Here is a 13,453-nt window from a genome sequence, read left to right on the forward strand (position 1 = left end):
ACCCTTCTGGACAAGTGGTGGTCCCATCTCTTCTTGAAAACCTCCAGCGATGGAGCACCAAACACCATGAAATCAAACTGAGGTTTACTTTCTAATTCCTGCACGGATTGTAAATTGTTTTCTATGTTTACCAATTGCCTGGTAATCTTTTTTTTTTTTTTTAAATCACAAGGTATATAAAAACAGCTGCTACTACATAGGGTGTCAGTTTAAGCAGATGCCAATGGGAACATCCTCTTCCAGTGTGTATAGCAAACAGGAACTTGGTATTGTGTTTTAGCAGTTAGGGGAAGGATTGTTCTCCTACGGGTGGCCTTGGCCCTGGCCTTGACAATGCATGCAACAGAACAATTATAATATAGACCGATTCACATCATTAACTCAGAAAACAGACTAAGAGGAGAGGTCATTTGGTGGTGTGAAAACTTGCAAAGGTTTGTCTTGATGATGCAGTCAAAGAGGAGATCAAAAAGTGTCCAAGAATGCCCAAGTAAATGAGATGAAGAGTGTGAAGTAGAGGAGAGAGGTAAGGGAAGAAGAGAGGGATAGGAGAGAGAAGAGGGGAAGAGGAGAGAAGGGAGGAGTGGCAAGGGGAGAGAGGAGAAGGAGAGAGGTAAGGGAAGAAAAGAGGGATAGGAGAGAACATAGGGGGGAAGAGGAGGAGAGAAAGGATGAGTGGAAAGAGGAGAGAGGAGAAGGAGAGAGGAATGGGAAGTAGAAAGAGGACAACAGAGGGAAGAAAGGAAGAAGAAAGTGATGGATAAGGTAAAAAATATGGTGTATGGAGAGCAGAAGAGCCAATAATTGGTTTTTGGGAGTTGATGGTAAGATGAACTGATGTAAACATTTAATAATACAATGCAGTGTTGGCTATGTAATAGCATACATGTGATTTGTATGTTATGAAAATGAAAAAATAAAAAAAACCCTTTATAACAAAAAAAAGTGCAAAAATGATTTTAAGGATCAGTCATGCCAATGGTGCTGAGGACCACCGAGTTTTCAACTCAGTCTCTGCCATTTAACAGAGTTGGAAGGGACCTCAGGGGGGGCAGGAATGGGTTTCAAATTTTTTTACCTGTTCTGTGGGCTGGCTAGATGTGTGGGGGGAGCATGGGACTCAGTGGGCGTGGCCAACTTGACATCACTCACGCACACTCAGTCACATGACCCCCTCACCAAGCCACGCCCACCGAAACGGTGGTGAAAAGTTTTGACTGCATGGGAGGAGGGATGTCTCCAGCCTAATTGGAGCTAATGGAGCGTCTGCAAACTACCCAGTAAGAAAATAAAAGTTTTTGTCCTCCCCAGCCCCCAGGAACACTCTGCAGGCCTCTGCAGGGCTGGGAGAAAGGAACCCCCCCTCCTTATTGTAAAAAATGGGCAGAAAATTGGCCGTTTTTCGCAAAAACAGAGGCATTTTTGCCTTTCCCTGGCCCTGCTGAAGCCTGCAAAGTGCTGCTGGAGGCTGGGGGAAGGCAAAAACTCCTCAGTTTTTGCAAAAAATGGCCCATCTCTGGGGCTTCTCTGGTACTGGCATACACATGCCATTAAAAAAGTGGAAAAATTACTTTTTTCCCCCATGAAGTTTGTTCTGCGCATGTGCAGAACAGAAAATAAAGATGACGGTGCCCAGGATAGAACTGGTAACAGTCACGTGTCTGGCTGAGTTACTACCTATTTGGCCGAACCGGTTCAAACCAGTAGGAACCCACCTCTGCTTGGGGATCTTCTAGCCCAACCCCATCCCATCAATTCTTGAAAAGCTCTGGTGTTTTGAGATTTAATTCAACAGTTGATTCAGTCAACGTGCTCACACTGAAGTGCATTAGAGAAATAACAGCTGTGCATCGCAGATGTAAACTAGAAAGCAAGGGGTTTCTGATTGTGCAAGCTGTCAGCCAGTGAAACAGACTGCCACATGACATGAAAGAGGATTAGAAAGTCCTCTGTTTGAAGGGCTCTAACCCAATTTTATTCCAACAGGTCCAGCTTTCTGCTATAGCTACCAGCAGCTCACTTGAGAGACCGCCTGCTGCCAATTACCTCCCAAAGACCCATTAGATCACACAGGGTTGGCCTCCTCCGGGTTCCGTCTACCAGCCAATGCCATCTGGCTACCACCCGGGGGAGGGCCTTCTCTGTGGCAGCTCCGGCCCTTTGGAACAAACTCCCCGCAGAGATCCGGACCCTCACCTCTCTCCAGGCCTTCCGAAAAGCCGTTAAAACCTGGCTGTGTCGGCAGGCCTGGGGTTGATGAGTTCCCTCCCCCTCTCGACTTGTGTGGCTGTGTGACTCTTGGCTATTTTAACTACTTGTATTGTACTTTTGTGTTCCCTATCCCCCTTGAGTTGTTTGCCACCCTGAGTCCCGCTGGGAATAGGGCGGCATATAAATAAAACAAACTTCAAATCTCAAATCTCACTTAACACGTTTGTTATGTGAATCTGGGTTCTCCTTCTGACTTTGCATGTCAGAAAGTCACAAAAGGTGATTACATAACCACAGGTCATTAATTGAGTCAGCTGCCAACTGACTGAATTTTGATCATATGATCATGGGAATCCTGCAATAGTTGTAAATGTGAAAAACGGTCATATCACTTTTTCAATGATGAAACTTGATAAAACTGCTGCGGTAAACTTGAATGGTCACTAAGTGAAATGTTGTAAATCGAGGACTATCTGTACCACTCTGTAATGCCTTGGTAAGCCCACACTTGGAATATAGTCATCACTATATAAAAGAGATATTGATATTCTAAAAAGAGTGCAGAGAAGAGCAACAGAGAGGATTAGGGGACTGGAGGCTGAAACACATGAAGAACGGTTGCAGGAACTGGGTATTTCTAGTTTTATGAAATGAAGGACCAGGGGAGACATGATAGCAGCCTTCCAATGTCTCAGGAGTTGCCACAAAGAAGAGGGAGTCAAGCTATTCTCCAAGGCACCTGAGGGCAGAACAAGAAGCAATGGGTGGAAACTAATAAAGGAGAGAAGCAACTTAGAACTAAGGAGAAATGTCCTAACAGTTAGAACAATTAACCAGAAGTTAATTGCGTCCAGAAGTTGTGAATGCTCCAACATTGGAAGTTTCTAAGAAGAGACTGGATGGCCACATGCCTGGAATGATATAGGATCTCATACTTGAGCCGGGGGTTGGACTAGAAGACCTCCAAGTTCCCTTCCAACTCTGTTATTCTGTAAACTTTGTGGGCATTTGAGACCAGTAATCCAAATAGCATTTTTCAAACAGGATTTTCCTAAACAGGCAAAAGTTCTCTGTTAGGATTTTATGAATCAACTCTAGGAATAGCCTGAAAAAAGTTTTTTCTGGGCACTCTAAAACTGGGCTGGATGGATTTTAATCTCAGCCTTCAGAATGTTGGGGGAGCCCAGGGTGTATTTCGTGTCAAAACAGTCAAGATGGCAGCCATGACTACAGAGATGAAGCCCCTCCCCTCTTCCCCTGGGCTTCAGTTGTGCAGATGTAGCAGCCATCTTGACTTTTTTGACCTTGCTCCCCTCTACAGCCACCTCTAATCGGGTTTGGGATTTGTTTTGTGTGAGAAAAAGAAAAAGAGAATTTTTTTTTCCATATTAAGCCTTCTCTTTTTATTTACTCCGTGACACATAATAATCCTTACATTCGTTTTAAGTCTACAATAATGGGGAGGGAAGGAAGATCCAGGAAGCACCACTTACATCCGTGTTTCTCAACCTTGGCAACTTGAAGATGTCCGGATTTCAACTCCCAGAATTCCCCTGTCAGCGAATGCCAAGGTTGAAAAACACTGACTTACATTATACACAACAGTCTTGCAATCTGTTTAACATGCTCATGACAGCTGATGGGGGAAAAAAGAATTTTAATCTTACTGAAATAAGAAGTTCAAGACAAAATCTGATTGGAAAAAAAGAATCCAGAGGCAACCCTACTTATTGTGGTTCTGAAACTTAAGGCACAGAAAGGAGCATAAAATCTAGTTTTTTCCTATCTTGTCCCTTCTCGAAATCAAATTAGGTCTCCAATCATGGGCCCCAAAATTCCTAGCATTTTTTCGGGCTATCAGTTGATTGATCTGCGAAATATGTCAACATTTGCATGGTGACGAAGGAAAATTGGTAGTTTGTGGCATAATTTCCATTATCAACTTCATCACTTCAATGGGGAATGGATTATCCTGGATAGTGTTTCTCAAAACTTTGGGAATTTTTAAGATGGGTGGACTTCAGCTCCCAGAATTCCCCAGCCAGCATGACTAGACTACAATTCCCAGAATTCCCCAGTCAGCATGAGTCGGCTTCATTATTTGAACTGGTGAATTCTGGGAGTTGAAGTCCACACATCCTTGAGAAACACTGCCTAAATAGTGCAAACTCATGTAACAGAGAGAAACTCAGTATGATATATTCAAATAGAAACCACTGTTTCTCCACAGAGATAAAATAATAAACAGACGGCAGGCCTTTTATTTCTAGAACACAGAACTATAGGTCCAGAATTGTCTTGGCAAACTAGATTTTGAGTCTAAAAACCCAAGCTTCGGTTACAGAAATTAAAAGAAGAGATAGCCCTACCGGTTCAGTTCTCTGGTAGCCGAGAGTTCCAAGGACTGAATTAAAAACAGATGACAATTCAATTTTTTAAAACAAAATTTTTTTTAAAAAGGAAAGGAAAGAATCGGCAGTGATGTTTTTGGTCCCAAACTATTTTGGGAGACCCAAAAGAAATGTCCTTGGGAACCAGAGCTTAATTGCTCTCTTTTTGTTGTTGTTGTTGTTGTTGTTCTGTTTTTTGCTTTAATTTTGGCTTTCTAGCTTTAAAATGGACCCAGGGATTGTTATCATCACTTGTTTTGGTTTTTTTTTTTAAAACAAGAAAGGGGGCTGCCATCGGTATTGTTCAACTAATATAATCACAGGATGTGGCAGGGATTCAGCAACGGAATTTGATGGGATGTCGACAGATTTACTATTCTCTCTTTTTTTCCCCCCTTCTTGGTTCGGGGGTGAACCTTCCCATTTCCAAATGTTGGAAGCTCCACGGAGAAATCGAGCCGTCTTCGGATAAGCCTCAAGGAAGGGTGTGAGGAGTCACGATGAAGGTGGGTTTTGCATCCAATCGGGCCAGGGGACGAGAAACGCCCGGGGCTCCCTCTCCGGGGGTGAAACCTGGCTTTGCTGGGAGAAATCGGTCACAAGATGGGTTCTGTGCCATTCCAGCTGACCACGGCTCCTTTCCACCTGGAACACCCAAAGAGGCAGAGTTTCATTTTTTGGTGGTTTCCCCAAAAGAACAATCCCTTTAAAGCTAGAATCAAGAAAGTCTTAAAAGCGGGCAGGAGTTTGTAAGAGGCTGCTGGCTGTAGTCAAGAAAGTAGAAGGGAGATACGGGCAGCCCCTTGACTTTCGACCACAACTGGGCCCAAAATGTACGCCGCTAAACGAGGCAGTTGTTAAGTGAGCTCTGCCCTGTTTCTTGCCACAGTTGTTAAGTGAATCATTGCCAATTGTGAAGTCAGAAGCACGGAGGTTTCCCCTTTGACTTTGCTCATCAGAAGGTCACAAAAAGGGGACCACGTGACACACACACACACCCCCGCCCAGACACTGCAACCGGCATAAATATGAGTCAGTTGCCAAGCCTCTGAATTTTGATCACGTGATCATGGGAAATGCTGCGATGGTGGTAAAACGGTCATAAGTCACTTTTTTTCAGTGCCCATTGTAACTTTGGTCACTAAATGAACTGTTGTAGGTCGAGAACTACCTGCATACTGTAATATCATTTAAAAAAAAAAAAACACAAGAAAATCACCCAGTTGTTGGGGAAGGTTGTGTGCACCACAGGCTGTTTCTTGTGGGCAGTAATTTTTGGACTGCCTATGGGACTCCCCTGCACTCTGTCATCCCAAGGTCACTCCCAAGAAGGGCAACAATGCGCCCTCTAAATCAGCCCTCGTAGACAAGTAGTCCTCAACTTACAGCGATCGCTTAGCGGCTGTTCCAATGCGCCCGCCTGCAGTCTAGAGACATGGATTTGAAGCTACGACAAATCGGGATCTCCCCTGCAGTCACATGACCAAACCCCAGACGCTCAGCACTTGGACCGCCCTTAGAGACGTCCGCAGCAGTCACATTTCGCGCCAGTTTTACCAAAACCCAGCATTTATTCCCAGTTTTCGGCAAAACGAGTAAATAACTGGTTCGCTTAACAACCGTGGCATTTGCTTTACAACTGCATTATTCACTTAGTGGCCATTACAAAAAACTTCATAGAGATGAGCTGGTCTGTTTCCTGACCACCACGACATAGAATAGAATATAGAATAGAATAGAATATAGAATAGCATAGAATTACAATAGAATTAGAATAGAATAAAATATCAAATCGAATCAAATATAGAATATAGAATAGAATTACAATAGAATATAAAATATAAATAGAAAATAGAATAGTAGAATAGAATATAGAATACAATAGAATAGAATATAGCATAGAATAACATATAATATAGAATAGAATAGAATATAGAATAGGATAGAATTACAATAGAATTAGAATAGAATAAAATATAGAATCAAATAGAATAGAATATAGAACAGAATATAGAATAGAATATAGAATAGGATAGAATATAGAATATAGCAGTGTTTTTCAACCTTTTTTGTGCAAAGGCACACTTTTTTCATGAAAAAAATCACGAGGCACACCACCATTAGAAAATGTTAAAAAAATTTAACTCTGTGCCTATATTGACTATAGGCGGGTGTTTTTCCCACGGCACACCTTACACTATGTCACGGCACACTAGTGTGCCGCGGCACAGTGGTTGAAAAACACTGGAATATAGAATATAATTAGAATAGTATAGTATAGAATAGAATATAGAATCGAATATAGAATAGAATTACAATAGAATAGAATAGAATATAGAATAGTAGAGTAGAATAGAATTACAATAGAATAGAATAGAATATAGAATAGAATAGAATATAGAATATAGAATAGAATTATAATAGAATAGAATATAGAATAGAATATAGAATAGTAGAGTAGAATAGAATTACAGAATAGTAGAATAGAATATAGTAGAATAGAATTACAATAGAATATAAATAGAAAATAGATTAGTAGAATAGAATAGAATAGAATTCTTTATTCTTTATTGGCCAAGTGTGATTGGACACACAAGGAATTTGTCTTTGGTTCATAAGCTCACAGTGTACATAAAGAAAAATAAAATAAAATACATTTATCAAGAATCATAAGATACAATCCTTAGTGATAGGTTAGTAATAAGCAATCAAATCATACTAGAAAACAAATATAAATTGTAGAGATACAAGCAACATGGTTATAGTTATAAGCGGGAGGAGATAGGTAATAGGAAGAATGAGAAGAATAATAGTAATACAGTCTTAGTACGTAATATGACAATGTTCTGGGAATTAGTTATTAAGCAGACTGATGACATTCGGGGGGGGGGGGAAACTGCCCTTGTGTCTAGTTGTTCTTATGATCCTGATGGGCAGTTTTTGTTACAGTCATAAATCGAGGACTACCTGTAATTTTCAACACACACACACACACACACACACACACACACACACACATGGTGGGTTGCTCCGGATCGGCCGAACAGGTCGTAGCGGTGGCAGGAGGCTCCGCACATCCACCCGAATGCTTCTGCGCATGTGCAAGAAGCGTTCTGAGAGAGACAGCGAACCCGAAGTAAAAAAAAAAATTGGAAATCCTCCACGGACACACACACACACACCCCTAGATGTTTCTTCTGAGCAAGGAAAGATCCTCACAGGGCTTGTTCTTTGGACAAACAGACGTGATATAAATCTTGCACACTGTGTTCCTGGCTGGCCCTTCCTCTCTTCCATGGACCGGGAGTGAAAACTCACGGTTGGCCTCCGCAGAATCCATGATGGCGTCTGCAACTCTCAGCAAGCCTGTTTTTTTTAATGATTTTTGTAAGGCAACCAGGCCTCTGGAAGGAACAACTAGCAGCCGTTTAACAGCCCAGCTTCTGTGTCTCGGGCCGGGACAATGGGGCTTAGTTGGCATCTCCTAATTGGCGCCCTTCGCCTGCAGGATGGAGGCTCCTAACAGCCCCGACTGGCTGTTCTCTTAACAAGCCCACCATTCATGCTTATTTATGGCCCCAGCTTCAAGCAGAGCCAAATTGACGAGAGCTATTGAAATCTTTCTTGGGAAGCAGAGAAAAGAGGAAGAAAGCAGGGCAGGAGAACGCAGTTCTCCGGAACAATATTGCTTGCCACCTTAACTGAACTCTAAGGGACCCCTCCGAAGGGGGGTCAGCAGTGGCCGTTTCCCCCTCCCCACTTGCTCCCTCCTAATTTTAAAAAGTCAAGGAAAGCCACGAAAAAGTTCAGGCCTCTTCCTGAACCCTCAGGACGGTTGCAAGGAGGGGCCGTACGCAATGATGGTGGTGTTTGTATCGGAAGGTGATTTATTTCTCCTGGAAAAAAATAGGAGTTTTAGAAGAAATGCAGAAATAATTCGGTTCCACGGCACAGATGGTTTCTTTTTTTTCTTTTTTAAACTAAAGCCAAATATATCAGTCTTATAAAGCATGCCATTCTTGGTTTTTATTTTAAAAAAAACAAAACCCTAGCCAATAACCCGGCATTGCCTGGTATTTATTTATAGGGGGAAAATGTCTGGACCAAATGTAATTTCTACTGTTGGATTTTCCCCCTTACCAGAAGGAGCCCCCTTGTGGAGTACTGTGAAGCCGCTACCATGACAACTCCACTGCACTGTACAGTAGAAGCCATTTTACGGCAGTATGGTAAAAGCCGTTTTAAGGCACAACTGGCTGTATATTAACAGAACACGGACCCTGAGGGGTTTTAGGGTGTCACGCCCACAAAAAATCATCATCTGTGTACCCCCACACACACACACTAATAGTAATAATAATAATAATAATAATAATAATGGCACAAACCAGCAGTGATAATTCCAGTGGTAATCGGCACACTGGGTGCTATTCCAAAAGCACTGGAATTACATTTAAAACAGTTAAAAATTGACAAAATCACCATCAGTCAAATGCAAAAAGCTGCACTGCTTGGATCTGCACGCATATTACGAAAATACGTTACGACGTCCGAGACCCCTGGGTGGGGCCCGACTAGTAACCAATTGCCAAATCCGGCGAAACAACTGGCCGCTGTGATACAATTGTATAATAATAATAATTAATTGAAAGCACAAAAGAATTCAGCCAAGACATTGGTATGCGGTTTGGAATTGACAAATGTGCAGCAATGGCAACCAAAGCAGGCAAGAGGATAGAAGATGATGGAACAGAACTTGAGAATGAAGAAATGATAAAGGCAATAAAACCAGAAGAAGGCTACAAGTAGTTGGGGATTTTAGAGGCCTCTGACTTAATGCATAATAAAGTCAAGGAATTAACTTCACCCAAGTACATTCGACAAATTCGCAAGATATTAAAGACCCAATTGAATGGAGGAAACATCATAAAAGCCATAAATACCGGGGCTATACCTGTGATTCGATACTCTGCAGGAATAATTGACTGGACCCAGATGGAGTTGGACAATTTGGACAGAAAAACAAGGAAGCTTATGACAATGAATCATGCTTTGCACCCTAAAAGTGATGTTGACCGATTATACCTGCCAAGAGCAGAGGGTGGTCGAGGACTCCTACAAGTAAAACAGACTGTGGAAGAAGAAAACACAGCTTGAATGATTACATCCAGAAAAGTGAAGAACCAATGATTAAGGAAGTAAATAAAGGAGGCCTTTTAAAGACAACTAAGTCAAAAGCTGAATATAAGAAAGAAGTAATTGAGAAACGAGCTGAAAATTGGAAAAACAAAGCTATGCATAGCCAATACGTGAAAAGTATTGAAGGCAAAGCTGACCAAAAGCTAACTTGGAACTGGTTAAGATCAGGAGCACTGAAAAAAGAAACAGAAGGCTTTATTTTGGCAGCTCAAGAACAAGCCTTAGCCACAAACTGCATGAAGGCAAAAATTCAACATGTTACCACCAACAGCAAATGTCGCCTCTGTAATGAGAAAGACGAGACAGTCGACCACTTGATCAGTGGGTGCAGCAAATTTTCACAAACTGACTACCTACAATGCCATAACTGCGTAGCTAAGATCATTCACTGGAAATTGTGCCAAAAGTTTGCATTTGAGTGTACAGCAAAAACCACTGGGACCATCAGGTTGAAAAGGTTTTAGAGACTGAGAAAGTCAAGATCTTGTGGGACTTCAGAATCCAGACCGACAAGCACTTGGCCCACAACACACCTGACATAATAATAGTTGAAAAGAAGAAAGTATAGTTCATTGACATTGTAATATCTGGAGACGCACGAATTGAAGATAAACAGCAAGAAAAAAGTCACAAAGTACCAGGACTTGCAAATTGAAGTTGAGCGACTGTGGAAAAAGAAATTGTGTGTTGTCCCGATTCTAATTGGAGCCCTTGGAGCAATATCTAAAGGCCTACCTCTCTATTTGGAAATTCTAAATTTATCAGACTTGAATATTCTGGTTCTACAAAAAACCACCCTACTTGGAACAGCTTATATCCTCCGATGTTACCTTAACAGTTCCTAGGTCCTTGGTTAGGACTCGAGCTGTTGAGCTACCAACCAGCCCCAAAGGCTGTGAATCTCACCAAAGATTAACCACATAATAATAGTAGAATTTTAAAGCAAAAGATAAAAACTAACAAATGCTGAGAATGAAAAAGAAAAGGAAAAGAACAAAAGTTCAGAAATCAAAGAGAAAGGGAACATTAAAAAATGATGTCTGGTTTTCTTTTGGAGAAACCAGTGGAAGAGAATTTGCCTTTGAAGGTTGTGGGAGCTTCATCCCTGGAAGCTTCTAGACTGTGTTGAAATATTCATGATTGGGAGAGACATGGGAACAAGGTCAGCCAATGAATAGGCATAGCAGCTAAGTTAGCCAAAGGGAGCTTAAGCAGATCTGTGTCTATGCAGAGAATTGAAACAGAAACTTAAATCTGCTGCTCTGAGAAGTAAACTAGCAGTCAGTCTGAGCTTGTCTGCTGAAATGAAACTAACTGCTCATGTTTCCTGTAGCTCTCCTGCCTTGTGTTTACTTGGAAGAATCACCTGTTGGTATTGTACATTTATTCATCTATTCTTATGTAGATAAAGAAGTTAATGAATCCAGTTGAAACAGTTATCTGTGTGTGCTTTCTGGATTTGATTTTTCTGCAACAAACTCTGGACTGCCATCTGTCAGAAATGGTGTAGGATCTCCTGCTCGGATCTCCGAAGGGGTTGGATTAGATGACCTACAAGGTCCCTTCCAACTCTGTTAATCTCATCTGATCTTTTACAGCAGCCATAAGTATAAATATAAATTCATACAAATCTCTGTGGCTACAACATCGTTTAAGTCTTTTCTACAATCTCTTTTTTTCCTAATCATGAAAACCATGTATAATTTCATTTTTTTTCTATTTTGTGCAAAAAGATCAATACGTGAGCATGCATAAATTCCCAGAATTCCCCAGCCAGAATATGTGGACATCAATCCCAGAATTCCCAAGGCATCGTGTATAGACCAACTCCTAGAATTCCCTGGACAGAATGTGTGAACATCAATTCCCAAACTGATCCTTTTAACTCCCTAAATTCCCTGGGCAGCAAATGAGGACTTCAACATCCAGAATTTCCCAGTGTTCTTGAAATTCCCTAGCTAGCATGTTCAAACTTCGATTCCCAGAATTCCCCAAAGGTTACCTGAAGGGAGAGAATAAAAATACGCAAAGTGTAATTTATTTAGGTGCTATTGATCATCCATAAAGCCCTACATGGCAGTGGATCTGGATACTTGAGAGACCGCCTTCTGCCAATTACCTCCCTACGACCTATAAGATCCCATAGATTAGGCCTCCTCCGCATTCCATCGGCCAGCCAGTGTCGGCTGGCAACCACAAGGAGGAGGGCCTTCTCAGCAGTGGCCCCGACCCTTTGGAACGAGCTCCCCGTAGAGATTCGTACCCTCTCCACCGTCCAAGCCTTCCGCACAGCCTTGAAGAACTGGCTCGCCCGTCAGGCCTGGGGATAAGGATTCCTACCCCGCCCGAATGTTGTATGCATGTTGCCCATTATTTTATTATGTGTTGTTGTCTCAATGTTGTATTTCCCCCTTCCCTGGTTTTCTGTGAGCCGCCCTGAGTCCCCTCAGGGAAAAGGGCGGCCTACAAATGCAAATAAAACCTATTAAACCTAAACCTATCTGGTTTTATTAAACACTGCTAGGAAGCATCAGCCATCAAATATATATTTTATTTCATTTTATCTTTATTTATTTTTTCCCTTTAAGGTCTGTGAACTTTGGTGGGAATTTTTTTATGGAAGATAACATGTATTGTCCCTGAAAACAAATCTTTGCATCGAACAGATTTGAATTCAAGCAGAGTGGATAAAAATCGGATTTTTAATTTTTAAATGGGATTTTTTTTAAAAAAAAACTTTTTATCACATTTATTTTAATAAAATGCCTTTGGAGTAAAAAAAAAATCTAAAGATAGTTTTCTATTTAAGATATATTAATAATTTAGTTTATTGGGCATGAAATGGAGCTTAGTTATGTAGCACGAGGCTGCAGATTCTGCAATATTTACATTTTGGTTAAACCCATTCAATGACTCCAAGCTCTGCAAACTGAGATAACATGCATTGCATTGATGAATTCACACAATTTCACAGTAATCATCAGATAAATCATAAAACAAAATCCAGGAATATTCCTTCATCCCGTTGCTTTGCAAATCTATGCACACTACAAACTCTGTGATTGTTTGAAGAGAAACGCATCTGTTACCACCACAGGCTCTTAAGAGTGAGGAGGAAGGGAAAGCAGTAAAAATGAAAGTGAAACCTTCTCAGCAGCTTATAAATATAATCTTAAAGAGCACCTGTCATTTCAGGTCCATCATGGGCAGCCCCTGTTAGCGGACATCCACTCACCTGCTGCCTGCCACGCAGGGGTGGGCTTCAAAAATTTCAGCAACGAGTTCTCCGCCCAGTTGCTGGGTGAACATGACCATGGGGGGGGGGGGGCATTTTCACCTTCCCCAGGCTCCAAAGGCTTTCTCCGAGCCCCTGGGAGAGCGAAAACTGCCTCTCCCATGCTTTGGAGGCCTTGCGGGAGGCCTGTTTTTCCCTGGGAGAGGCGGGACGGACGGGGTAGGATGGGATTTGGAGGTTCTCTGAATCTGCCCTAATGTTAGCTACGGGTTCTCCCGAACTTTTGCAACCCGTAGCAGCCTACTCCTGCTGCTACGTCCCTCACCGTGTGGTGTCACTGCCACATCACCAGCCGTCCCTTCAAAGTGAATGGGTCTGTCGGTGAGTCAAAGGAGGTCAAGGGAGGAGCCAGTGTGGG

The 13,453-nt window shown here is 41.9% G+C and overlaps 1 protein-coding gene across 3 annotated transcripts in view; it reads right to left on the reverse strand.

Moving 5' to 3' along the window:
* Positions 1 to 3,613: 3,613 nt before the first annotated feature.
* The window catches only part of MINDY4 (MINDY lysine 48 deubiquitinase 4), a 109,154-nt gene continuing 99,314 nt past the window's right edge, over positions 3,614 to 13,453 (reverse strand). For all 3 annotated transcript variants that reach the window (XM_032237266.1, XM_032237264.1, XM_032237265.1), the window contains one exon: positions 3,614 to 5,246. In XM_032237266.1, the coding sequence (XP_032093157.1) occupies positions 5,198 to 5,246 (49 nt within the window). In that variant the 3' untranslated portion in view covers positions 3,614 to 5,197. The remainder of the gene's footprint in view (positions 5,247 to 13,453) is intronic.

Source organism: Thamnophis elegans, chromosome Z (genome assembly GCF_009769535.1).
Source record: "Thamnophis elegans isolate rThaEle1 chromosome Z, rThaEle1.pri, whole genome shotgun sequence".
Classification (NCBI taxonomy): domain Eukaryota; kingdom Metazoa; phylum Chordata; class Lepidosauria; order Squamata; family Colubridae; genus Thamnophis; species Thamnophis elegans.